General features: G+C 37.7%; 1 protein-coding gene across 2 annotated transcripts in view; it reads left to right on the top strand.

The window, feature by feature from the left end:
• The window catches only part of AQR (aquarius intron-binding spliceosomal factor), a 93350-nt gene that overhangs the window by 24315 nt on the left and 44312 nt on the right, over positions 1-24723 (top strand). For both annotated transcript variants that reach the window (XM_028505698.2, XM_036031441.1), the window contains 9 exons: positions 2117-2193; positions 5542-5606; positions 6918-7034; positions 9114-9227; positions 10798-10901; positions 13886-13988; positions 16524-16644; positions 19407-19548; positions 22328-22506. In XM_028505698.2, coding sequence (XP_028361499.1) covers positions 2117-2193; positions 5542-5606; positions 6918-7034; positions 9114-9227; positions 10798-10901; positions 13886-13988; positions 16524-16644; positions 19407-19548; positions 22328-22506 — 1022 coding nt within the window. The remainder of the gene's footprint in view (positions 1-2116; positions 2194-5541; positions 5607-6917; positions 7035-9113; positions 9228-10797; positions 10902-13885; positions 13989-16523; positions 16645-19406; positions 19549-22327; positions 22507-24723) is intronic.

The raw sequence follows: 24723 nt of genomic DNA, 5'->3' as shown, positions 1-24723 counted from the left end.
TGTCATGGATGGGTCACAATTTTCTCTACAATCTTCAGGCTATTATCACTCTAACTTTTCTTTGTTTTTCTTGCTCCCTCATTCTTAACAATGACTTGTATAAATTTCAACCATGATTCATTCGTTCAACAAATATTGAGTGTTTATTATTTTGCCTTCTGCTACTGTGGGTACAGGAAGTATAGCAAAGCACATGATGGAAAGGAATTCCTGCTCTTGTGGAAGTTACATTTTAGTCGGGAAAGACAGCATACACAGATGCATTTTATAGCGTATTAGATGGTGATACATGCGAAGGAGAAAACAAATCAAGTGTAATGATTAAAGAAGCAGGTGAGGGTTTGGGGTTATCTTAATAGTAATTGTTAGTGATTGGATAAAAGTCTGGCAGCAGGTGTGCACGGAGGAGAGCGCTGTCGGTAGGACGCAGGGGAAGGGTCTGCACCCCCGGAGAGGCTTCCTTCTGTCTGTCTGAGGCTCAGTGGCCCAGTCGTGCTTTTGCCTCGTTTACTCCATGACTATTCCAGCCATGATCCTTTTTCTTTCTCCACCTTTAACCACTTTTTTCCTCTCCTTTTGGACTAATTACACGATATCTTTACATCACCTGAGTACTTTTTTAAAAACCTTCTCTTTCTATTGCCTCAGTATGACTTACCCTTACTTAAAGCTCTGTGTCCCTGACATTTATGCTTTCCTGTCTTTGTGTAACTCTTTGCTCTGTACTTCTGTGGATGCATTGCCATGAACTTCAGTTTGGCGTAACGAAATAATACTGTTTTTCCCTCCCAAACTCACCTTTCTGCCCAGTTCCTCTGAATTCTTTCAGCCACTTGGGCTTGGAACACTAACTCTCTGACTAGCTGTTTATACCCAGTCAGACAGTCCTACTGAATTCATCTTTTGTCCTTTATCTTATTTTTTGTCTGTTCACACTGCTATTGTCTAATTGAGGCTTTTACCAGGGGAGGGGCCCCCACAAAATCAGGATTATCTTCTGGAGGGCAGGCCCCTTATAGTACAGGCTTCTCTCACTAGGTAAGTACCCATCTGTATCAGTGTACCAGCTGGTGGTCTTGTGAGAAACTCAGTTCGGCTTCAGTGAAATTTTTTTAAAGACTCAAATGTTTGCCATTTCATGATGGGCGATTTACTAGTGCAGCCGTCCACACCGCACTGAGTGTTCAGCAGTTTTTGAACAAAAATGGCATGACCTCTTTGCCCCACCCTCCATATTCACCCAGTCTAGCCCTGAGTGACCTTTTTTTTGTTTCCCTGGATGAAAAATGTCCTCGTAGAGAAAAGGTTTGCAGTTGTGGGAGAAGTGAAACCAAAAACTGCAGAAGCACTAACAGGCATCAAAATCATTGAGTTCAGAAACTGTTTTGAGCAGTGGAAAAAAGTCTCGACAGGTATATTGCATCAAATAAAGAGTACTTTGAAGGTGATTGAAGTTTAAATGTGCAAGAGTAAATAACCAATATTTGATAAATAAATTCCAGGGTTTTGGGGTCCCCCTTTGTATAGCCAGCCTCATGACTAAACCACTACTATAAATTCCTATCCAATGTTTCTTCTAGATTTCCTATAATACTGAGCCTAACTAGCCATCCTCATAGAAAACTATGTTTATTTTGTCATATTCCTACTCACAAGCTCTCAGGGTTTCCTAGTTCCCATAGGATAAACTAAACTCCTTACAGTGGCACTCGAAAACCTCCAGCCATTTCTTGTGGCTCTCCGCAGTGACTGCACTTGCCTATTCATTGTTTCTTAAAAATCTTCCTTCCTGGAGTGCCCTTTCCCTCCACTCTATTTGATTGAAGGTTAACCTTCTAAACACTCTTCCACACCCACTGTGTTAGGCCACAGTGCTTCCTTGTGGTTCGAAACCCACCAATGGTTAGATTAAATGTTACAGTTGTTTAGAGCAGGAATTTACAGTGGATGTGCTGCAAGAATTTTTGAAACATGCAGTACCTGCCTATTTATTTTACATAAGAAGAAGAGAGAAATAGAATGTTTCAACATTGTAAGAAAGGTTTGTTCAACCTTTTTTACTTTTGAAATAATTATTTTTCAAAATAATTGACCGATGTTATATCTTTGATTTTAGAGCCTATCAAGAAAGAAGATTCCTTTCGCAGCTCATCCAGAAGTTCATCTCTGTGCTCAAATCTGTCCCACTTTCTGGTAACTATCTTCTTTTACTCAGCTTACTTGTGACATTATTTAGATGCACCTATAGGACTTAACTAATTTTTACTCCAAAACTGCTCTTAAAATAATTTTAAATTGTAATGACAAAAGCGTATGTCCTCCCCTTTTCAAATATATTACCCATCTGAATATTAAATTCCCATGTATTGAAGACATCAGCAGGGTTATTAAATGTTCATTTATTTAGTAAATATTTTTTGAGTTTCCCGTAAGACCCAGGTCCTGAACACAGGAGCTAGGACAGAGTGGTAAACGGGGTAGTCACAGACCCTGACCGCATGGCCTTGACCACGTGGTGCTGCACAGTGTTTTCCAGTGACACCACGTGCTGTCTGCAGAGGGAGAGGGTTTTCTCAGGTATGAGGTACAAGACAAAATGGAAAGGATTCCCCTCCTTTGTGCCCCCATTTATTGATGAAACCAATATAAGTTTATACTATGTAGAGTATACACTTTAAAATATATCATAATCACATTCTATACAGATATATATGTGTGTGTATACTATAGATTGGGGTGCGCGTGTGTGTGTGTTACATGTTTACATGTCAAGCAGGGCCAGTTTATGCTGGTTTTACAAGATCTTTATAAACATCTGTGAATGCAAATAGAATATTTTTTACTTAATAAAGGTGTATATATGCCAGGTAAGAGATGTCATTGGTTAATAATGTTTTATCCCTAACTGAAATATAATCTGAGAACAGCTCTATAGAGTAACATAGTTCTATTTTCGCAAGATTGTAGCTTTGTTTAAACTAAAAGTACAATAGAATTACTTACAAATGCTGACCCTCCAAATAATATTTTACAACTGAAAATCATGCCATCATTCAATGAGGAAGAGTACTAATGTTATAAATCAGTTGTACCTGATTAGAGGTATAATATTACTATCAGCATCAACATAAAGTCACTTAATTATTAGTATATTTAAATATTTCAGTTAAGAGGACTTAGATGTGGTTTTCTTACAGCAATTAGTAATAATGAGTGCTTGAAATTACAAGTATGTAATAATTAGGTCATAAAAAATTGATGCCCCTAGCCATAGAATGTTTACCTGTGGTCATTTAGCAAGGTTTGATAGTCAAGGAACAGCATTGGACCTGCAGTAATTTGATTTACTGTTGCCATTGTTATTTCTGTATTGTCAGAAAACAAAAGTATTTTAGATTGATCTTGAGTTTTGATCAAAATTTATTAACTTGCTGCAAAGGAAGAAGCAAGATGTTGAAAACTGTGGGTTCAAGAAGGGTATAAAGATAGATGAATTACATAGTTGGGAAACAGAAAACTGATTTTTAAAAGAATAAGAAGAATTGTAGTTCCATTGTACAGGGTCATTAAAAACAACATGACCCTGTCAGTTGTTATAAAGGAAGTCTGTGCAGGATAACCTCAGATGCCAGGGTTGTTGTCAAGAGGAAGGAGAAAAACACAGTACACGTTAAGCCGATGATAGGATGTACTGGTATCTGAAATTGGAATAACAAGCTTTCAGCTCCAAACGACATGCCCAGTAGGGCCACCTACTTTAAAAACATGCAGCTTTATCCTCCGGAGTGCAGAAGTTGAGTGTGAAGCATCATATTCAAACTTTAAATAAGCCATTGCCAATAACTTTCTCGACCTATAAATAAAATACTGAGTACATGGTTTGCTTACATTTTAAGTATTAGGCAAAAATATTTGTCCTTTGTCAGTAATAAGAGCAAAAGATACAACAGAGGACTGTTTTGAACAGACTTAATTTAAAAGTTGCTCCTTTAAATCCTTTAGTTTCAACAGCTGTATGCCTAGACTGTATCATCACAGGAAACCTGCATTCCTGCCTAGCCATGACTTTGTTTTACATTTTTATCAAGTCATTTCCTCTGGCCCTCAGTTTGTTTCTCACCTAGAAAATGGAGAGCTAAAAAAGATGTTCTGTGCCCTGGCTGGCATAGCTCAGTGGATTGAGCTCAGGCTGCGAACCAAAGTGTCGTAGGTTCGATTCCCAGTCAGGGTACATGCCTGGGTTGCAGGCCATGACCCCCAGCAACCACACATTGATGTTTTTCTCTCTCTCTCTCTTTCTCCCTCTATTCCCTCTCTAAAAATAAATAAATAAAATCTTTAAAAAATAATTTTAAAAAAAAAGATGTTCTGTAAGTTCTCCAGCTACGAAATTCTATGGTTATGTAATTTTAGGGTCTGGATTATGGACTTGGAAGAGTTCCAGTTAACATTTCCATATACTAGTCACAAAAGTATCCACCTTTTTTCATCATATAAAGCCTTTTCTTTTCCTATAAACCAGAAGTAAATTCAATAAATGGATTTATTTAAGCATTTGCAGTGTGCCTTCTATAGGTCTAGCGAGTGCTGCATTAGTTATAGCTGGGAGTCCTTAGACTAAGCAGCAGTAGGGACCCTGAAATTATCTCCTTTTTGGTTGAAACAATCTTGACTGGATGGTTTTAGGTGGTAAAATGGTAGGCCATTTCCTGGCATGGGGGTGGAGGATGAGGGACTTGTACTCTGAAAGAATGTCATGTCACTACACCGTAATTATTTAAAAACAAAAATGTAAAAATGCACAGTGGGGAAAAAAGTCATAAAAAGTATCCCTTTAATTAGTTTGGCGTGTATCTTTCCCACCCATTTTTTAATGCATTTTAAGGTATCTTTGTATGTACACGTGTACACATATATGTATGTGTTTGTGCATATAAAGAAGTTCTAGCCCTGGCTGGTGTGGCTCAGTGGATTGAGTGCCAGCTTGCAAACCAATGGGTCACTGGTTCAATTCCCAGTCATGATACATGCCTGGGTTGTAGACCAGGTCCCCAGTTGGGGGTGCATGGGAGGCAACCACACACTGATGTTTCTCTCCCTCTCTTTCTCCCTCCCTTCATCTCTCTCTAAAAGTAAATAAATAAAATATTTTTTAAAAGTTCTAGAAGCTTAGTATGTGAAGACAATATGAAAAGTAGGGCAAGAATTAATATAAAACTACCTTTCTAGGTTTTATATCTCAAGTTTTTAAAAAATCTAATTATTATTATAGATTTTTAGAAGTTAACACTAAAATAGTTTTGCAAATCTTCTTTTTATAATATTTCTCATCCAAGTTTTCATTTTCTCATATTTGTAGAGCCAGATATAAGAGGGCCTGCTTTTTTGTGAAATCTATGAGAGGTCCTTACTCTGATCATAGTTCAGTCCTGATGAATAAGAGACAAGTGATCTTGTTTAAGTAACTGCCAATTTTAGGATATAGTGCCACAGATTAACCTAAGTAAGAAAATTGTAACCTGTTTTCTCTGTTATGTCTAGAACCTGTCACTATGGACAAAGTTCATTACTGTGAAAGATTCATTGAACTTATGATTGATCTAGAGGTAAGAAATGAGTAGTTACTTTACTATTACACAATAATTTTAAGGAGGCTAAGATTAAGCATATGATTGTATGTGAAATACTTTTTTATCACCTCAAACTTGCCTTCGTATTTATTTCAAGGTGTCTTAGAGAAGCAAGTCAAAAGCAATTGACTCTTGAAGTTTTCTGATGGCTGCTGTTTGTAGGAAAAATGGGTCTTGGTGCAGTTATTAATCATGAATAGTGGCAGTTTATTCCCTGTCACGTTTCAGCACTCCTTCACAGAGTTGTAAACAGTGGCTGAAGTCATGGGTTTATGGCCATCTCTCAATGATCGCACTTTTTAAAATTTGCCTACTGGGGTTAATGAAGAAAGTTAGAGCTGCTATTGTCAATTTTTAAAATTAAGATTCTTTTTTTTTTAATTTTTTAATAAGATTTTATTTACTTATTTTTAGAGAGGGAAGGGAGGAAGAAAGAGAAAGAGAGAAACATCAATGTGCGGTTGCTGGGGGTCATGGCCTGCAACCCAGGCAGGTACCCTGACTGGGAATCGAACCTGCGACACTTTGGTTCGCAGCCCACGCTCAATCCACTGAGCTATGCCAGCCAGGGCCTAAATTAAGATTCTTTAAAAAAAGATTTCATACTAGTAGGTAAAAGATTTTGATGGAAAGTTCAGGTGCAGAGTTGCTGTAGTTCAGATTGAATTTATTTTCTTTCCTTTCGCTCTTTAATGAAGGAAATTGAAAGAAAATCCTGTTTGTTCCGTATCTGGAAAGGTAGGGTGGTTTCTTGACATGAGGATTAGAGTGTTGGACTGGCAGTCATTTTTGAGATCCTCATTCAAGTTCTTGCTCTGCCAGTGACTGATTTATAACCACTGAGGATCTCGGTAACCTCCCCTGTAGAATGAGGGTGTCTGACTGCATTAGTGGTTTTCAGACTGACTGGCACAGTTTCGCTGTATCGTCTTGCTGGCTGCTGTAGGGGGATGTGGGAAGTGGAAGAGGGGTCTCCACTCAGGGTTCCTCACTCCCTTCTTTCTCAAAGCAGCTCCATTTTTAAACCTACACACAGTACATACTGGGATTTCATACAGGGTTTTGTTTGAAAACTACTGGCTGATACATTGAGATTTTTTTCAGTGCTGTATTTTTTGAGAAATTACAACACTGATTTTATTTACAACATGGACCTTGCTTTGTGCATGATGTCTTCTTGAGACTGGAGGGTGCTTTGGACGTGATTAACATTTTCATATCAGTGATTTTCAGCTCTAGCTGCAGAAAACCTGCAAACTTACTGCAGTGATGTTTATGTTTTTCTAGGCCCTACTCCCCACAAGGCGCTGGTTTAATACCATCCTGGATGACAGCCACCTTTTGGTTCACTGTTCCCTTTCCAATCTTGTTCATAGGGAAGAGGATGGCCATCTTTTTTCCCAGGTAAGCATTTGTGTATCTGAACATGACTTACTGTTCTTATTTCTAAATTGATCTTTTCTTTGCGTTGCAACTGAGAATACCAGGGTATGACCCAAAGTAATTTTGCTTTATATTGAATTGAATAATGAAAATTCATAATTGTTCATTTTTAAGTAACATCAAGTCTACAAAATGAATGCATTTTTGCCCTGATTGGTGTGGCTCAGTTGGTTGGGCTTCATCCCACAAAGCAAAAAGTCGCCAGTTCGATTCCCAGTCGGCATATACCTGGATTTTGGGTCAGCCCTCCAGTCGGTGTAAGGCAATCAACTGATGTTTCTTTCTCACACTGATGTTTCTCTCTCTATTTTTCCTGTATCTCTTCCCTTCTCTCTAAAAATAAAGAAATAAAATCTTAAAAAACAACAACAAAATGAATGCATTCTTGTATAGGTGGCCTCTAGTACTGATATATTACAACCTTTTGTTAATCTTATGTGAGCTTATTATGATTTTACTAAATTATGTAAAATTTAGTGATGTAGCCCACATAACCACTGTGGGATGTAAAAGATGATGAGCATTAATTTCAAGTGAACTATGCCCTAATTCCATGGCTGTCCTTCCGTGAGATGGTGACAGGCAGTTGACAGCGTGGAGATGTATATGCTTTGTTTGCTAACTTGGATAGGAAGATGCAGTATTATGGTTTTGCATTTCCTGTAATGTCATCTGGAAGAAAAGTCTTCTAACAAAGTTCTAACACTTGCCTTTAAGTAAGATCATAGTTAGAGATACAATTTTAATGTGTTTAGATTTTACATGGGTTGGTCAAAAAGTCCATTTAGTGTTTTCTGTAAAATAAAAAATACATTTTTCATTTTCACCAATAACTTTATTGATCTGGATATTTTCAGTATGTCAGCTACCTCCTACTATTGGCTTTTAGTAGGTAGAGGCCCGGGGTGCTGCTAAACACTCTCCAATGCATTAGGCAGCCCCACAGGAAAGAATTATTTGGCCAAATGTCAGTAGTACCAAGAAATGTCACAAACCACTTTTGTACTGCACAAATCTTTTTTTGCATTTCAGTTGCATTTTCACCTTTTTTGAAATAATAAAACATAATACGCAGAAAATGTTGCGTATTTTCTTCCAACTTCAGTATTAAAATGGCTGCACAAAAATTCACCAATTTTGATAAGGCTTTTTAAATGCATGCTGATATGACAGCTGTCACAATGCAATCTAACAAAACTGTTTTGAATGAAGTTAAAGACAACTAAGCACTACTAGAGCCATTGTATAGAAGAAACTATGAACTTTTTGGCCAACTCAGTATGTCTTCTTTTATCTTGTATCTGTGAGCATTCCTCCTCTTCTCATTCCCTTATTAAATTCCAGTGATATTGACTCATATATTAAAATAAATTAAAATATTAATATCTGATATGCCACAGAGTAGCATTAAGAGTAATAAGGATTTGGGGGGAAGGTAGTCAGTGAACTGTATTGTTGTGGCTGCTACAGGGGGAAAGCAGGCCTCCATTAGCAGCAGGAATGACGGTAAGCTAGAGAAAGGGCCTGATGGCCACAGGGACTGAGAGTAGATCGTTTAGCTTTCCCCACCTCGCTGATTTCCCCCATTGAAGCAGCACATAAAGAAGAGTATCTCCAATCATGAATTCCAGAACCCTTAAGTGGCATTAGTAAAATACCTCGGGGGTTCTCTCTAGTGGTATAATTTCTAGAAATTTGCAGTGATGTAGATGGATTTTTTTCCCATTAAAATGCTTGGCTTCCTTTGATTAGATCCTTAATGTCTCTTTATTTTGGCGATCATAGTTTGAGTTCTTCTCTGAATAAGTAGACCATGTATATGACATAGACTTAATTTATTGACAAGGCACATGTGTACCTGTTCCCACATAAATAAAACTGCATTTGGATATGTTCTGAAATGTTTGTTGCACTGTTTATATTACAAAGTTTTTCAGAACCTCTGAGAAAGTAAATATACTTGTCTATTATTTTAAATAAATAATGTTTGTTCATGCTTTTATGTTCACACAGTTTATTAATTTAAATATTTCCTTTCAGCTGCTGGACATGCTTAAGTTCTATACTGGTTTCGAGATTAATGACCAGACGGGAAATGCACTGACAGAGAATGAGATGACTACAATTCACTATGATAGAATTACTTCCCTGCAGGTAATTGAAGTGCATTATAGCCTTTGCTTCTGCTCCAGAAAGTCAGGTCATGAATAATTAGGATTTGTATAGTACAAATAGAAGAGATATTAATTGAACACTATTTTCATCTTGAATTTTGAGTTCATGAAAAAAATTGCTTTCTTTCCTAGGCCTCGTTCTGAGAATCAATATGTGAATATTTGATACTCGGAAATATTAGTTACTGGGATAGTTTAGTGCACTTAAACATCAGTTTTATTTTATGAAAGAAGATACGTCAGCATATGACAAAGTGGTGTGAACATTTTGTGCATTTTAGAGATAAACGCAGGTAATGGACTTTACCGATACAGCTCAGATGAGAAAAAGTACCTTTGTGTTCTATGATCTGGTCTTCCTCGTGAGTTCTGTCTCCTCTGGTAGCAGAGCAAAGCTTTCATTGTCAGTGTAAAGTGATTCAGTTCTTTCTGTTCTAAGAAGTCATTTTTGGAGTAAAGACTCAGTCAGACATAAGCTCAGTTTTCTTTCAGAATCAATTCTACCATCTCCCAAGGAGTCTCTGCTCTTCCTCCTTTTCCCCAAATGGCATCTGAGTTTGTGGAGACACTAGGATAGCCTCCTGGTTTGCAAGAGGAATGACCTTCACACTGTCCGAGCTCAGACGTCTTCCCTCGCTTTTCTCAGAGCATTATTGTTTGTGTCCTGCCTCTGCCTTCAAAGTGACCGTGGCTGGTAGGGCACGTGGTCTCTTCCCGGCACAGGCAAGGCATGATGATTGCTCACGAGGGGCTTGGCTGTCTGTCTAGTGAGGAGGCGCTAGCTTCGATCTTGACAGTGCTAGAACTCTCCTGCGAGCTGACTCTCATTCATTCCTAGCTTAGCTCACCCTTCCGGTTTGGGCTGCGTGGTCATTTTGCCATTGCCTGTAGTAATCTGTGGCAGGCTCATCTGTAACCTTGTCACCCTTCTGCATGGTACTCTGTGGGTGCATGAAAACTTCTGGATCTTCTCTGTGCCACATGGGCATCAAGGAAGACTAGGGATGTTATCTCCCATTTTCCTATCAAATCAGCATAATGCCACTGTTTCTGCTTTCTCGGAGCTTACTCTGTTGGTGGAGGTTGGGACCCTGTGAGGCCCCCTTTTCAGAGTTCAACACAAAGCAGGACACAGCACGCTGCGTTTTTGGCCTCTCCCTCCAAGCTGTCTCTTTATTGGGAATTTTCCTTGAAAACTAAAACTTACTTTTAGTTTTGTTAGGCCAGGTCTTGAGAATAAAATGTTTTGTTTCTCCCTCATGTCAGGGAAGCTAGCTTGCCTGTATATTCAGAATACAAGCTTAGAAATAAAAAACCGAGCACTGACTCTTTGTTTTTCCATTCCTGCCAGAACAGATCTGGTTCTTCCCCATTGCACTGAATGCTTCTGGCTCAGTGAGGCAGAGGTCACATGTGAGGAGCATGTAGAAAAGAGAAGTCTATTGATATTTTTTAAAGTATTTCATATTAGAGTATATAAATTCTAGTTGATTGTATTAACAGGTATATATTACTTGTTGACTTTTTTTTATTTTGCTGTTCTTTTCTAGAGAGCTGCTTTTGCACATTTCCCTGAACTCTATGATTTTGCCCTCTCAAACGTGGCAGAAGTAGACACTCGGGAGTCCTTGGTCAAGTATTTTGGACCTCTCAGGTAAGGTGACGTGAAAGGAAAACTGAATTTTAACTTTCTTTCTTTGAAGCATTGTTGCACCGCTATGGACTGTGTTACATGTCACCCTGTTTATTGACGACTAGAACTAGTGCTTCTCTCTAGCATTCGGTATCTTTGGGTTAATATGTAATTATCCACCTTCTCTTTCTTTTTTGGTAAAATTTGTATTTTTCATAACATACACTTTTCCTAGATCTTAAATTTTTCTTACAATTGAACATAAAGTTGGTATTCCATCAGCCATAAAAAACATACAACAGAAATAAAAAACGTTCATCATACATTAGCTTCCCCTGTAGCCATGGTTTTGCTTTTTGCAGTGTCAGTCATTTGTGGTTGTCTGTGGTCCAAAAATATTAAATGGGAAATTTCAGATATAAACAGCTCATCAGTTTTAAATTGCACACTGTCCCGCTCCATCCTGCCCAGGACGTGAATCATCACTTTGTTTAGTGTCTTTGCTAAATGCACTTCCTGCCCGTTAGTCCCTTAGTTGCCACCTTGGAAGCCAGGTTAACTATTACAGTATTGCAGTGCTTTTAAGTAATCCTGATTTTACTTACTAATGGCCCCAAAATACAAGAGTAGTGATGCTGGCAATTTAGGTGCCAGAGAGAAGCCATGAAGTGCTTCCTTGGTTTAATAAGAAAGAAAGTGTTTGCCAAGGTTGCTAAGATCTACGATAAGAATGAATATTCAACCTTGAAATTGTGAGTCTCGAAACTGAAGAAGGAGAAAGAAATTCATAAGCTAGTATTGCTGTTGCATCACAAACTGCAAAACTTACGGCCACAGTGCATGATAAATGCTTAGTTAAGATGGAAAAAGCATTAAGTTTATGGGTGGAAGAGCGCTCACTTCAGCAGCACATACACTAAATTTGTGGGTAAAAGACAAACAGAAATGTGTCCTGATTGCTGTGCCAGGAAGCACTGAGCCTATACAAAGACTTTAGCAATGAAAGACACCAAAACATTTCCTGCGAGTAAAGGACAGTTACACACATTCAGGAGTAGGTTTGGACTGAAATATAAAAATTCCTGGAGAGGCTGCATTGCTGATGAAGAAGCCGCTGCCACATTTCTGATAGAAGTAAAGTTGGTTAAGGATGAAAGGTATGTGTGCAGGGGAAAAAACACAGTACGTACAGGGTTCGGTACTGTTTGAGGTTTCAGATACCCGGGGGGAGCTTGGAACATGTTCCCCATGGCTAAGGAGCGGGGACTGCTGCATGGAACATAGAGCTGTGTCTTAGGAAGATTTTTGCACATTTACAATTTGTGAAATTAGCAGTACTCTCTCTCACTTAGCTCTCTGCTACTATATTTTTTTAAATAGTAATAATAGCATACATTTATTTACTGTATGGTAGGCACTCTGTTAAGTATATAAATAACTTAATCTTAAAAACATCTACTCCAGAGGAGTAGGCATCGGGTTACACAGAAAGTTGGTGAGGCACGGAAGAGTTAAGTAATTTGTCTAGGTCACACAGCAAGTAAGTGGCAAATACACAGTCTGCTTTCTGAACCCTAACGTTAAAAAAACAAAATTTTATTGAGGTATAATTGGCATTCAATGTTTTTTAGTTTCAAAATACAGCATAATGTTTTGATATTTGTATGTATTTCAGAGTGAATACCAAAATAAGTCTAGTTAACATCTGTCGCCATAGTTACGGAATTTTTTTCCTTAACATCTGTTCTTTCAACAACTTTCTAATGTGCAGTACAGTGTTGTTACCTGTACCACCATGCTGTACAGTGGGTCCTCATGACCCATTTAACTAGGAGTTTGTGTCTTTTGACTCCCCGTCCCACCCTGGGAGCCATCCATCTGTGCTTTGTATCTATGAGCTTTTTTTTTTTTAAAGAGCCAACATATAAATGAAATCATACATTCCTGATGGAAATTCAGAGTCGTGATACTGGAGAAATTTGACAGTTTCTTGTGTCTTGTAAAGTTAAGCATGCACTTGTAGTGTTCTCACAGACACTCCCAAGAGAAATGAAAACTGACTTTCACAGAAAAAACCTGTACAGAAATGCATATAGTGGCTTTATTTACAGTTGTCAAAAACTGCAGTACACAAATGTCTTTTAACTGGAGAACGAATAAACATGCTGTGATATAGCCCTATAATGGAATATTATTAAGCAATAAAAAAGAACCAATAATATTACTCAGCAATGACAAGATACAACAAAGTATCTTTCATAATACATTCTTGTATCTATAATACATTATACTAGTGAAAGTAACCAATGTCAGAAGGCTGCGCAGTGACTCACTTGACCTTCCAGGAGCAGCATAGTTGCAGAGATTGGAAACAGATGAGCGGGTACCGGGTACCGGGGACTGGGACAGAGCGAGGGAACTGGGGTTGGGGGTGGCAACACTGTACCAACGTAGTAGAAAGCACTCAAGCTCATAGTGGCAAATGCGAGTTTTCCAAAATTCCAATTTTTCACTTGGAAGTTCAGATTTTTCTCTTTGGCAGCAAATACTGTTAGTTGTTTTTCTTGAAAATATGGGTTTCCTAAGCGGGGTTTTTGAGGGGTTTTAAAAACTGTGTGTGGCCTGAAGAATGCGGTGACTACTTATAGTGCTGGTTGGTGCCCCTGCCTTGATGTAGGCCAGCAGTATACCCACTGTTGCTTTTGCACTGTCACTGTGTATGTACGGACAGCGGGAGAAAATAATGTCTTAGTAGTGATATGAAAAGGGCTTGTCCTTGCAGACTCCCTCCAAGGATCTCAGGGACCATGACAGGTTTTTCAGGAGGCATTTCAAGAACCCTGTATTAGGGGTTTAACTTTCATTGGTGATATTTTCTACTTGCTACTCATGTCATAGGATTATATTTGCTAGGTAAAACTTTTTATACAGTCTATAAAATTACATGTTTCAGAAGTGAAGTAAAATAATGAAATACTCTGATTTGAATATTCTCAACCCTGCAGTTCAAATACACTCCACCAGGTGGCATCATACCTCTGCTTGTTACCAACTCTTCCTAAAACTGAAGATACAACTTTTGATAAAGAATTTCTTCTAGAATTGCTGGTAAATACATGTTAATGTTCTTTGAATTTTGCGTGTGGTTTTTCCTACCTATCTGAAACATTCTTAAAAATGTACATCGGTACAGATTTTTTTTCTGGACTAAATATTAGATAGACAATTTCTCCTTTGCAAATTATATTATTTGGTTTTATCCAGTTTCTTTTCTCATCTCTTGGATTTCTTTTCTCACGTCTTTTTGCCTCTTAAAACTGCTTTGTAGCATGAATTTATTCCAAGCAAATGTATGAGAAACTTCTGTGTCAGGCTCTGGAGTCAGGCACTGGGGGTACGTACGTAGATGGCTGACACCATTCCTGCCTTTAAGAGGTCACGGTTACACACTGTTATGTAAATATAGCACCTGAATATTAAGCCAGACCTTTATCACTAGAAAATTCAGGCATGTTTAGATATAAAGTTATCACTAACTTAGTGGTTGAAGAATTCTAAGGGATTTCTCAGTTATTTGGGAAAATGACGGCTTTAACTCTCAAACTGATACTTTTTTTGGTCAAGTTTTATTTTTTTCTTTTTAAGTTCATTGCAGAATTGAAGGGAAGGGATGTACCTTATTTTTAACTTCAGTAAAATATTTCATAAAATGGATGAACATTTAACCATACTCCTATGAAAATTTAGGATGTTTACAGTATCACTATGAAATAATGATGCATTGCTTGCACCTGTGTGTTTATTCCCTGTCCTCTTCATGTTTATTTAAAAGATAAAAGATGCAGCCATATTATCCTCCACAAAGTGTGTGCTCCCACCAACAATATATTAAAGTATGTCTCCTTAAGCTTTTACCAACATTGGATGTTACGAGTCATCCCAGTTTTTGCCACCCTCAAAAAATAATAGCTTGTTTTAGTTCTGTGTCTCCTGACTGCCAGAAGGCTGAGTTGTTTTTCATGTGTTTCAGACTTTTATCCCTATACAAACATGCACTGTGGATGAATGTATACACTTTTTACACCTGTGGGACAATTATGGGCACAGTGTTTTGTGACTTACATTCCAACCTAATGGTAGGATGTAAAATATAATCTCCTACTGTAGAAAGAAAGATGATATACTAGTTTTGGGGGTAGTAATAGGAAACTCTTTGTAGCAGGTGTTTTAAGCCTGGCGACAGGTGTGTAAGTGCCATTTGGAGAGAATTCCTTGGGAAGGGGTTTGAACTAATTCACATATGAAAAATATTTTATCGATATATTTACTTGCATAAAATGTGTATCCTGGGTCACTGTCTTTGCCTTCTTTCTTACAAATCATTTTTTATGGTGTCTCACCACAAGTGCTTTCTCAAAATCTCTTGAACTGTTTCCTGACAATGTAAAATCATCTGTAGTAAGTCAGGATTTGGAGATTTATAGTAACTCCTTAAAATTTAAATTACTATGTTAAAAGAACACAATTTTTAAAGTTTATATTGTTCCAGCATTACTTTACATTTACCCTTCTACTAAAGGATTTCCTCGGGCTTTGGATTCTTCTAAAATTCCAAATCATGATTAAACAGTTAAAATATGGCCCTGGCCAGTGTGGCTCAGTTGAAGTATCATCCTGTAAACCCACAGGTCACAGGTTTGATTCTCAGTCAGGGCACGTACCTGGGGTGCACGTTGGGTCCCTAGTTGTTGCTCATATAGGAGGCGACTGATCGATAATTTCTCCCTCACATCAGTGTTTTTCTCCTTCCCTTTCTCCTTCCCTTCCCCTCACTCTAAAATCATAAGCATGTCCTCAAGCGATGATAAAAATAATAACCTTAAAAAAGTTGAAATATGAATATTATTTAGATAATATCCACTACTTTTTTTTTCCTAAAACAATACTATCTCTATTAAAGAGAATGTGACACATTTTTCAGATATATCATTATTTTAGCATGTGTTAATTAGGCAACAGACTTATTTCAGTATTTTAAATAAATCACTCTAATATTAACAATGCAAGATTATATAGAGATCACCAAGTCAACTCTCTCATATTATAAATTAGGCTGAGGTCAGCTTATTAATAAACAGTCCCAGAGTGTGTAGCAAGTCAGTACTAGAGTGAAAACTATAACTTAGGACTTGGGGCTCCCATTTTTTTCTTACACAAACCAGTGCTAAGAGCTGTGGTTTTTAAGGTCTTGGCATATGCCAGGTGCTTTGACACTATTTTACGGCATTTCATTTTATTTTCATAAGAAACCTGAGAAATGTCAGGCATTTTATCTTTTTCACTGAAACAGGAAACTAAGATCAGGGAGTTGAAGTAATTTGCCCGGCTTTTACATAGCTCACGAGCAGAGGCACTGGAAGTTGAACTCACATCTCTCTGACTCCAAAGGCCATCACGACTGGGACCTCCTTCATCTTTGACTTATGGGGGAAGAATGGAAAAAGGGAATAACATTTCTTGTTAAGTGCTACAGTAACTGCAAGATGTGAAACATCTCATTCCATACTTTTGGTGAATTTCTCCATAAATTATTTTGATTAAAAAAAAACACTTCTAACTTTTTCCCTGAACCTGTTCTTTTAGGTGTCTCGTCATGAACGTCGAATTTCTCAGATTCAGCAGTTGAACCAGATGCCTTTGTATCCAACAGAGAAAATCATTTGGGACGAAAATATTGTCCCAACCGAGTACTATTCAGGGGAAGGTACGATAAGAATTACAGGGCCCAGGTGTATTGTGAAACTTAATTTGGAATTCACATGTAACTGGAAATACTGCTATGTGCTGTATACACTGGGATAATTTTATGGTACCCTCAGGTTCTACTTAAGAAGCTAGAAACTATTTAGTATTTTGAATGCTTAGCATGAAGGGTTTTTATTAAATTTAACTGTCTGTGTATGTGTGTGTGTGTGTGTGTGTGTGTATCATCCTGTGAAACATGACTGTAGAGCAATCAGTTGTGTTGTAAGGAGACCTGGTAGCACAGGGAGCACAGCTGGTCACTGCGTCCGAGTAACAGGCTTTGTTTGGTAGCGCTTTACTTCCCAAGCCTTTTGTAGAGGCTCTTTTTGCTTATAGAGCCAGGTAATGACCACCTTAAAAAGACATTGTCACTTGTTAATAGTAAACCTTTAGTTCTGATTCAAAATGGTATTGCTTAGTTTGTTCACCTACCTGTTTTAACAGATTGTTTCCAAATGCTTTTGCTCATCCTCTAAGGATGAGAATTTGCTACACCTGAGTGTATGCCAAAGTGCATTTGGACACATTTTGAAGGCCTATTTCAAAAAGTTTATGTAAATCTTTTGAACAACAGTATTAGAAGAAATGTGGCTATCTTAAAGACATCATCAGTATTGATACATTTATTTAAAAGTAAAACTGTTACTTCAGAATCACGTCCTGAGCCATAACTCCAATAAACGCAGTGTATTAAAACTGTACTGGGTTTCAGGATAAGCAGTCTTTTTACTTTTCAATGTACTGACAATGGTTAATACATTATTTTCCCACTTTGCTAATTGTTCATGCTAAAAGCATTTGTGACCATACATGTATGGCATCTTACTCTTTGACTGATCAGTCCCTAAAAGGCACATAACACTTAGGAATATTTTGTCTTTTTAATAAAAAGTTTATGTGTCTTTAAACATGTAAACAGTCTAATGTCTAGCTTTTGGTTCTATTCAGTGATGGTCTTGGTTTAAAATATCTTGCTTAGTATAAAGTATTACTTTTCTTTCATTCCCATGGTTAATGAATTTAAGTGAAAAAGAATACTTCTCAGAATTTCAGTCTTTATACTTTTCATAGAAGGAAAGTATTTCAGAACAATATTAGTTACCAGATAGTTGAATGTAACACAGCTATTTGCAGAGACTTGGCTCCATCTTGCATTGTTCCTCCTTGGCCGTGGACGGGACTGTGTTGTGGGCCCAGGATCTGATGCTGCACGACAGGCAGAGATCAGGCTGTTGCTGTATGATTGTGCAAGCTGCTTGAGGCTCCCAAGGAGGGAAACTAAGTGTAAAATTGGGGTAGATATGAAAAATACAGTGTACGAATTACAAAGAAGACCTTGGTGAAGCTTTGCCTTTTAAAAGCCTTTTAATTATAAAATAAACACAAATAGAGAAAGCCACACGATATAAATATGGGGCTTTACTAATTAGCGTAAGGGACATACCATGAAACCCTTGTAACCACCTCGTCTGCTATCCCAGAGCCCCCCATTGCACCTTTCCAGTCCCCACTTCCCCTCTCTACTTGAATGTGACCGTTTATGTCTTGGCTTTTATAGCCATCAGTATGTTGCATTTTAAAATAGTTTTATCACCCAAGTGTGTAGCCCTAGACTCTAAGGTCAGTCTTGCACATTTTAAAAACATCTTTTACTTTACAGGTGCCCCCTATATCTCTCCTTTGTCTTTCCATTGAAGACCTGCATTGTTTGATCTGTGTAGTTTCTCATAGTCTAGATTTTTCAAAGTGTCTGTGAGCCTGTCTCTCTGCCTATTTGTTTGTTTGTCTGTCTGTTTGTTTGTTTGTTTGTTTGTTTTCCCTGCACATTGGCAGCTGGATGCAGAGGCTCAGTCAGAGTGAGGTTCTCTCTCTCTTCGGCAATAATCTTGGTAGTTGTGCATTTGTTTTCCAGCAGGAGGCGCGTAATGCCTGGTTGTCTTTTTGTCTTGCTAGTAGCCATTGCTGCCTACCAGCTAGATTTGTTAATTCAGTGAGCATTGTGAAGTGGTGACATTTCAATTGTCTTTTTTTAATAAAAATATGCGATTGAAGGAGATAGTTTCTCCCAGCTTCTGACCTTAAAGCAATTGAATTAGATTTTAACTCAGAGTTTACTAACATAAACAGTGTGAAATTTTTATACATTAATGTTTCTTGTTTTTAGGTGTGTTACTGCTTTGGTAAGCATAGATAAAGATGATGAAAAGAATATGAGTTTCAAGTAAAATATATTTTGGCTTTTTTTTTAACGTTTTGATATCGCTGCTGAGTGCTCAGTCACTCAGTATCCAAGGGAAGTGCTGTCCAGTGAGGACCGTGCGAAGAGTGCTCGTCAGTAACAGACGCATGTGGGACGTGCAGCGCAGTCAGGGCCTTACCCTACAGGCCTCCCAAGAAGCAAAGGTTCTGAAGGGTACAGCCGTGGTCATTGGAGACAGCTCTGTGCGGTGTGACATGCTAATTCGGTTTTCTTGGTAATTTGGTCTTGGACTGATTTTATGGTAGCACTATTGATTTTGACATTTGCCAAGTGTAAGTTAGGTGGTAAAGAATTTTTGAGTTTCACTTATGTATGGAAATAGGAATAAGACCTTATTAAATACACTATATTTTAGACATCATTAAATTGCATTTTTACCAAATTTGTGATGCCTTTTTTATATAGAGAACAGATGTTTGGTTAAAAAATAATTCAAATATGGATGTTATTTGCCTTTTCAGGTTGTCTTGCTCTTCCCAAGTTGAATTTGCAGTTTTTGACTCTTCATGATTACCTCCTAAGGAACTTTAATCTCTTCCGCTTAGAATCAACTTATGAAATTCGTCAGGACATCGAGGACAGTGTCAGCAGAATGAAGCCGTGGTTAGTAAATTGGTTCCACTTGGCAGTGAAGAGATGCAAACAGTGACAGACTTACTTCTGTCAGAAAGCTCATAAGTGCATTTAGAAATAATATACTTGGCATGAAGAAGCCCTCCAAAATATGAGATATTTACTCTTTGAGAAAGTCTTTAATGTAAATTAGAATATATCATAAGTGCTAAAATACAAAGTCTGGGTATTTGGGGATGCGGGAAGGTAGGTCCTTGTTCTTGAGGTGAGGGGAGACATAGAGAGAGGACTGGGCTGGGCACTAGGAAATGAGAAAAGGGGAAAGCGTGTGGCTGGCCAGCGGGGCAGTTGAAGTCCCTGGAGAAGCTTCTGACAGAGGGGTGTCTGCTGCCCTCATGGCTCTGGGACAGTCACCGCTCAGCTCGGCCTATTTGAGGAACCCGGCAGGCACAGAGGGCACTTCTGAGCACTGCACTGGAGAGTCTTCCTGGTCCTCCACCCTGAGATGCCTGGAAGAGCCTAAATCATCATCATTTACTTTTAGGGCCGGTTGAGTAGGTCTTGTTATTTAGGATTTCATCTGCTTGAACTCAGCTCCCCATCTGGTAGCTCATTTCTTTAGATAACTCCTTTAGCTAAGGAAAAAACCTTTCATTCTGGTGATTGCAGGCAGTTCTATAATGTACTTGTGAAGGTTAGTTTTGCTTTTTTAGTCATGATTGATTTGCAGTGAGTGTCCTTGGGCACTATTTCATTCTAAGTATAAAGTTGACAGAGATAAGTTGTATGTCACAAGTGAGTATATAAATGAGTAAAATAAATCTCCAATAATAAATGTAAAATGAATTTTTGTTGCATGATAGTTATACCACACACACATCTATACACAATTATACTATATTCTATATAAAAAGCTTAACATATTTTGAATGTGAGCTGATGCAGGTACCTCAGGCTTCTGCCCTTACTAATTATAGAGAGCTACAGGGACACAGTGATTATGATCTATTTTTTCCTTTTCACATTTTATTTCATACTCAGTTCTATTTTTTAATTAATTATTATGTGAATAGTTATTTTGGGTGAGCCTGTAAAACATAAAATAAAGTATTTTTGACTTAATAATCAGTTGAGTCAGTAGCAGGCTAGCACTGTGAAATCTGTACACCCGCTGGCTGATCATCCCGCCCACAGCTTTGCTGAAATTATTGCCCGTTGTCTGGGCCCCGGGGGAGTGCTTGATCAGGAAGCTTCCTTAGAATTCGTGGTTACCTTGCATTTATGTGCTCAGATTCTGGGCCTAATTTTGGTCATTTTGCAAAGTAGAGATTTATTAACTAGCAGTTCATCAAATAGAATTTACTTATTTTTACTTAAATGCCAAGAAAAGCAATAACACAGTTTTTATGGTCTATTAATAAGAGATTTTGTTTTTAACTTACAGTTTCTGCTAAGGGGGAAGAAAATGTCACTTTTTGTAGTTAAGTTGTGATACTAAATTTTTCTAAAATTTTATTCCTTATTGCCCATGACTGAAAACTTAAAAAGGGGCCAGGCCTCTTTCTGTTCCATGCATTCTGAATTTGGGAAAGGAGCAGGGTCGTTTTCTGATGGTCCTGGTTTCACACTGATGGAATGGCCGAGCAGGGTCAGAGAGAGGGCGTGCCTGTGAGAGGCTGAATCTGTACTTTCCGTGCTGATTGGTGCTTGCCCAGAGGCCGTAACAGGCATTCACTGCAGTAGAACAGGGGGGATCTTTCTTAAGTATGATGGAAATGCTCTCAAATTGGATTGTGGTGATTGATGCACAATTCTATAAATTAATTAAAATTACTGAACTGTACATTTACAAGGAATGAATTTTATGACATGTAAACTATACTGTAGTAAAGTTGTAAAATATGAGGGCAGTGATAAAAAGTTATTACAAAGGCTGTAGACAAAAGGCAATGCCTTTTAAAAATTATCCAGGTATAAACCAAGTCATTGGATTGCAAAGTTTTTGCTTTTAATTTGCTTTACTCTTTGATGTAATGAAGTTCTACAGTTTTTTGTTATGACATAAAGCCTTTACTTAGAATGTAGCTGTGTGAGCATGCCATTTTTGGCAATACTTGCAAATTTTGGAGTATTGCTGCATTTTTTTATTACAGGTTTCCCAAATACACTATTTAATGTAAAAGTTAAAGTACTACAGAGATTAATATAAGCAGGAAGAATGGGCGTTTGGGTGTTGGTGGGTCTAGTTATTACAACTGACTTAGTTATGTGTCCCCCCAGCCTGTGACAGCACCTTTTACGTGGTTTACATCTTATACCCTAAAGAAGGCATTTGCATAGATATTATCATTTGCTTGTTTTTAATTTTTTTTCATTCTGGCTTGTTCTAAAATGTTTTTGAAACAGCTTTTCAAAATACGTAGAGCACATAAGATAAAATTAAACTGCTGAGACTAGATAAAAAAGGGGAAAGGATAGGAATATAAAATAAAACTAAATGTGCTGGATTGTTTCATCCTTTGACAGATGGCTCAGCTCCTATGTACAGAGTTACCTTTTTCTCTGGGGCTGTTCCCCTATTTCCCTTTCTTTTCTGGACCATGTTTGCCTCTTTCATTCCACCATATATGCTCTCTGTAGGTTGAGACTTAGATTTTTTTTTTCAAGTATAGAAATAAAGAGTTAACTAAAGTTAGGCTTTAAACATATATTAAGCTTAAAATACTAGCTAAATGTGTATTCTTAACTAGATTTACTTGTCCAAAAGGTATATTTTGTTTGACTAACCATCCACTTCTTTGGTTTTCAGGCAGTCTGAGTATGGTGGCGTAGTGTTTGGTGGTTGGGCGCGAATGGCTCAGCCCATTGTGGCTTTCACCGTGGTTGAGGTTGCCAAACCCAACATAGGTGAGAACTGGCCAACCCGAGTCCGTGCAGACGTGACCATCAATCTCAATGTCAGAGATCACATCAAAGATGAGTGGGAAGGTAATTCTACATTTCAAAAAATGGTTACCTTTTAACTTTATAGTTTACTATGGAGACTTTCACTTAGAGAATTAGCAGAGCACTTTTACTAAATGTTACCCTTTTAAAATCTTTAAATTTTATCCTTAAAATTTGATTTGAAGAATGCCAATTGTCTTTATAATTACTATTAGTAAAAAATACCAGGGATTGTAGAAGAATGACTCAGTACCTTAATACTTTCATAAAAGCATAAAATAGCATTAATATCAAAGTGTTTTGAAAATTGCAGTTAGCCGAGTGAAAGTACTTTAAATCTTAAATTTAATAAGGTAATGTTAATTAGTTTGTGGGATCAATACAAAAAGGGTAAAAGTATTAGTGTTCACTAAAGAAAGGGGAACACACAACAGAACAAGGAAAATTGATATTTTTAAAAGGTAAAAGCAACCAAAGTTGACAATAGGGATGCATACCATTTATGGAAATAAAGATGCACAGTCAAAATTAGACTCAAAAGAAATTATAGGGGGATCTGGCAAAAAACAACTCAAAAAGAAATACTAATAGTTTATTTATACCAAAGGGAGGAAGTCAGAAAATCAGTGAAGTCCTATGTATTCAAGGGTAAATAATAATTGCAGAAAATTAGGAGTCATTTTTTTTTGTATTTTTTTAATCAGGCAAGAGTTGAGTGATGGGAGTTCCACAATTACTGTTACTTAGGGGCAAATATGCTCAGAGCTACTAAGTCGTACAGAGTTAAAACATTGCTAGCACCTATGTCAGAAGTGGCACGGAACTGAGTTTTAATTGGCACTTGGCACTTTTTCTCCCAGCTGTCTGTGAGAGCTCTTGCTGCCTTGTTGTGAGAAATAGTAGCTGGCAGGTTTTATCTCCTTTCACCTTCTTGGCATGCCAGAAGGAAAGGGATAGTCCCTTAGTGGTTCAGTTTTCAGAAATTATTGCTCTCGATGTAGTTGTTTATAACGACAGGCTCTATACGATATATTTATCCCATAATTCTGAAGGAATGCTGCAGCGAAGCTGGCCAAATGTTTTAACAAATGGCCACTGTAGTGGGTATAGTTTGTGACAGATTTTGTGACTCCAGATTCCTTCAAAAGAGTTCCAGTCTGATGCATTACGTGTCTAGAATAATGTGTACCTTTATTATGTCTGAATCTTGAGAAAGGCATTAAGTTGCTGGAAAAGGTCTTATATTTGTTAACTCTTAGTGCTTAAGGAGGCAGTAAACTGAAATAACTTCTTGGCTACCCATAGATGTAATATTGGAAATAAACTTAAAAATATATAAAAGACCCTTCACAGAAATTTATAGATGACAGGTGACCAGTCTGCATTACTGTGTTAAAGGGAAAAGGCTGTTTCTCTAAACCCCGTTCCTCCATTACTTTGCAGACTTCTGTCAGGACATCAGTCTTTTGGGGAGGGTGAGGGGAGCTCTTTTTTCTTTTAAACATAGGCCTCTGGTAGAATGAGAAATAGAATGGGTAAATTTTGATGGGCAGGATAGCGAACAGTAGGGTATTGTGGGAGAAGCAATTCATATTTTGAGGAATGGGGGGGAGAAAAATGTTTTATGGGAGGCCAGAGCTAAAATTCAGACCAAGTATGGATCACAAAGAGAATAACCAAGTAGCAAATTGAGGCAAAAAGTGAGAAGGAGGTTGTATAAATAGTAATGAACATTATTTTGTAAAAACAATATTATCTTGTGAAAACAGAATAGTTTTTGCCCTGGCCAAACATGGCTCGGTTGGAGTGTCGTCCCATAACTGAAAGGTTGTGGGTTTGATTCCCCATCCCCAGTCCAGGTCCAGGCGTGTATGGTACCCAGTCTGGGCACATACAGTCTGGGCACAAAAGGGAGGCAACCATTTGATGTTTCTCCCTTCCCCTCTCTCAAAACAATGAAAAATGTCCTGAGGTAAGAATAATAAATACATACATAAGAATAGCTTTGAAGAGTTTAAGCTAGATACTATCAAACATTATTCTTGTCCCTGCCAAGAAGGTGTGAAGTTCAGGCCCTCATCTACTCCATATCTCATTTAAAATTAAGGAAACAGAATTAAAGAAATTGAAATGCCAGATTCTGTTCCAAAAGAAATGAATGTAGATGGTTGAAAGGAGAGAGGTAGTGGAGTTCATTGTAATGTAGCTATTTTTAATGTCCCACAGTAAAATGATCTGCTTTAGGAGGAAACAGGCCCT

The sequence above is a fragment of the Phyllostomus discolor genome, chromosome 1 (assembly GCF_004126475.2).
Source record: "Phyllostomus discolor isolate MPI-MPIP mPhyDis1 chromosome 1, mPhyDis1.pri.v3, whole genome shotgun sequence".
Taxonomy (NCBI): Eukaryota; Metazoa; Chordata; class Mammalia; order Chiroptera; family Phyllostomidae; genus Phyllostomus; species Phyllostomus discolor.
This window is presented reverse-complemented; position numbering and strand designations above follow the sequence as displayed.